Source organism: Triticum urartu, chromosome 7A, assembly GCF_056163025.1.
Source record: "Triticum urartu cultivar PI428250 chromosome 7A, HENAU_Tu73, whole genome shotgun sequence".
NCBI classification, from domain to species: domain Eukaryota; kingdom Viridiplantae; phylum Streptophyta; class Magnoliopsida; order Poales; family Poaceae; genus Triticum; species Triticum urartu.
Genome location: NC_141879.1, coordinates 224,409,677 through 224,412,927, shown reverse-complemented (window position 1 = coordinate 224,412,927; position 3,251 = coordinate 224,409,677). Strand labels below are relative to the sequence as shown.

At 46.4% G+C, this 3,251-nt stretch overlaps 1 protein-coding gene across 1 annotated transcript; it reads right to left on the bottom strand.

Moving 5' to 3' along the window:
• Positions 1-702: 702 nt before the first annotated feature.
• LOC147959116 (uncharacterized) lies at positions 703-2,814 on the bottom strand. The gene is given in 1 exon segment (XM_087532475.1): positions 703-2,814. A coding segment is annotated over 1 exon segment (2,112 nt).
• Positions 2,815-3,251: the final 437 nt, after the last annotated feature.

The following is a 3,251-nucleotide window of genomic DNA, read 5'->3' as shown; positions in this document are numbered from 1 at the left end:
GTTCTTTTTTCAATTTTTTGTTTAGGTTCGACTGTGGTGTTTTTGCTCTGACGCTAGCAAACGGTTGGGAGGCAAGGGCTGTTCCAAATTTCACAGCTGAGGATATTCCAAGCATCAGGAAACAATTGACTAACATGTGGGTTGACAACGCCAACAACAAGGCTCCATGGAAAACCATACTCAAGTTAGCATAGGTCAGTTTTTTCTCCCCTCACGCGCACTACAACCATGTAAATGCATGTGTTGTTTCTTTTGCTCTTTTGTGAACTTTGGACTGCCGGGGGAGGACTTGCCTGTATAAAAACTTGGACCAGGCAACTCTATTGCATAAACAGGCAATTTAAGCTTTAATTTGAGGCAAGTTATTCAGAAGAACCCATAAAAGACAAAGGAAAGACAAATAGTATGATCATTACATAACGAGGGAATTGTTGCATTTATAGCATTGCAGAATCTTATATATGTAAGTTTTCGACCATTATGGGGAGGGCAAGTGTGTTTGCGGGCAATTCAAAGCACACAACAGGCAACTCAAAACTTATAACCAGGCAACTCAAAACTCTAGTGTGAGGCAAGTCAGCCACAAGAAACCGTAAACCATAAATAATAGTTTAGGATGTTCAAACATACAGACCCACAAATAGTTTAACTTGTCAATGCCATTCGACACATCTTTTCAGCAATCTGGTCACTGTGTGACCATTACACCAATCTGGTCGGGCAGCTTGCACCATTGTGGTTAAAAGAACCACAATAGCTGCAATTGTTCTTTCTCTTCGGATGCAGGTCAAGTGCTGATTGAATTCTTTTTGACTTTGCCCTCCCTTTTGTTGTTGATTTTGGAGGGTCTCTAGGAATTGCAGGGCCAAGTGTGGTAGCAGGTCTTCCAAAATGTGGTTCAACCATTGTAGTACCGTGTGTGGCTGCAACAGCTGCATGCAGAGATGCCATACTGAGCGGCTGGTGCGCATATCCACCAGGAGCTTGCGCAATAGGAGATGAAATTGCATTGGCATTTTCTTCTTGTGTAGTTGAAGACCCTGGATGCTGCCCATACCTGCCATCCACTGTTGCTATTGACGCAGGCAATGGTGCCGGTCCAGGACTAGCCACATAGGTTGTGTTTGCTGCGTTAGGCCCCCGCGGTGGTTGTATAGCCCCCATAGCTTGTGGTGCATGCCAAATTGCTGGTCTAGGACCCATAGGAGGTCGCGCATGCCCTCTTGCTAGTGTCGTATCCATCAAAAGTTGTGGCGCAGCTCCTCTTAGCGCTTGCACAGGCCTTGTCATTGTTGAGCCCCTTGAAAGGTGCGGTGCTGCTCCACTGTTCAGTGGCACATATCCTGACAGTTGCTGTACAGGCCAGCAGCCTTGTGTGGGAGGGCTCCTGGGTAGTGGTACAGCCCCCTTTTGCATCGCTGCAGCCCTGAACGCTGTTTGTTGGTGTCCATCCTCACTCATAGAGTTGCCAGTTAGTTTTGGTGCGTTTTTTCTCCGCGGTGCAGAAGTAGGTCGCTGCTGCCTAGGTCCAGAAGAGGTTTGTGCAGGTTCATCAGGACGCACCGCAGGGCCACTAGTTGCCCGAGTGTTACTCGGTGGTGGCGCAGAAGTAGGTCGCTGCTTCCTAGGTCCAGAAGGGGCTTGTGCAGGCCCTTCAGGACGCACCACAGGGCCACCAGTTGCCTGAGAGTTACTCGGTGGTGGTGCAGAACCATTAGCTGATGGTGGAGGACCACCAGAGGGCCCACTTGTTGGTGCTGCCAGTTTCTTCTTCTTTGACATGTTGAGATTTTTGATTTCATGACGCGCACCACGCATATGTTTCTTTACAATATTCGTCGCAGCATCTGACGCACTAGCAAACCGGGCAAGGCTACCAAAATCCACCATCAAATTTGCATGATTGAGTTCCTTTTTCGATTGTGGTGGCATCTCATCAGGTTGATCTTCGACAGCAGGGGGTGCGTTGGGAATTGCCATAGGTGTCTATCTTCTAAGTATGTACTACGCTGGGATTTCATCAACACCAAGTTGGTTGAAAACTTTCAAGATATGGCAGCAAAGCATGCCGTCCCTCTCAATCTTGCAGCAGTCACATCTGTAGTCTCCAGCACTAGCTTCCACCGTGACAAAATAGCCCCTAGAACCATATTTGGCAACCCACTCTTGATTGGGGTAAACCTCATACAAGTTTTCACCATGCGGTCGCACATTGTACCTTGTAGTCAACTGAAACTCATCACGAAACTTCTCGTACAAGTCCCTAGTATACGAACTGTACGCCTGCTTCTCTATTGGGTAAGATGACCACATTTCAGTCTGTAAATGTCCTGTCCTGTAGTCTTTTGAACCCTCCCGGACTAGTATGTGTGTTTGGATTTTCTGATATTGCTTCACAAAGTTCAAAATGGACTTGTGTGGGTTCACATATCGCTTAAGGATAGTGTTGAACCCCTCGCTGCGTTGAGTTGACTGCAAGAAAGGGAAGAATTGGTGCTTGAAGTAGCAGGGTACCCATGTCTCTCTATACTTGTATAGATTCTCGAAGTGGGAGTCAGTCATAGCCTCATACTTCATCATCAGCTCACACCACCCTGCCTCAAATTCTTCCGGCGTCAAGCTGAAGTCAAAACAGTTGTTGAAATCTTTGGACAAGCCAGGGTTTCGCCCCAGCAATGCTCCAAGCTTTTCTTGTGCTTTTTTCATAATATGCCAGCGGCAACAGCGGTGCACACTTGTAGGAAAGATCTTTTTAATTGACTGTGCCATTGCGATGTCTTGGTCGGTTATGATGTTGGTGGGTGCTACATGCATTGCCTCAAGGAAGGTCTGGAATAGCCAATCAAAGCTTGATGCCAACTCTTGCCTAATAAAGCCACAACCCAACATGAATGACTACCCATGCCTGTTAATCCCAATGAATGGTGCAAAGGGCGTGTTGTACATGTTAGTCATATACGTTGTGTCAAAGGAGATACAATCATGATAAGATTCCACGTACACCTTCCTTGCTGCACCATCGACCCAGAAAATATTCTCAACCCTGTCTTCCTCATCATATTTTATCTTGTAAAAAAATCTGGATCCTCTCTCTGCTGATCTTTAAAGTAAGCAACCGTCTCTATCATATCCCCTTCTTTTGTATCATCCTTGTTCAAGAGCGTCTTGAGGTTTGTAATGTGCTTAGTGCCATAAGGTACAATGATTTCTGTCCCATAGAAACCTGACATGATGTGCATCATACGACCTGT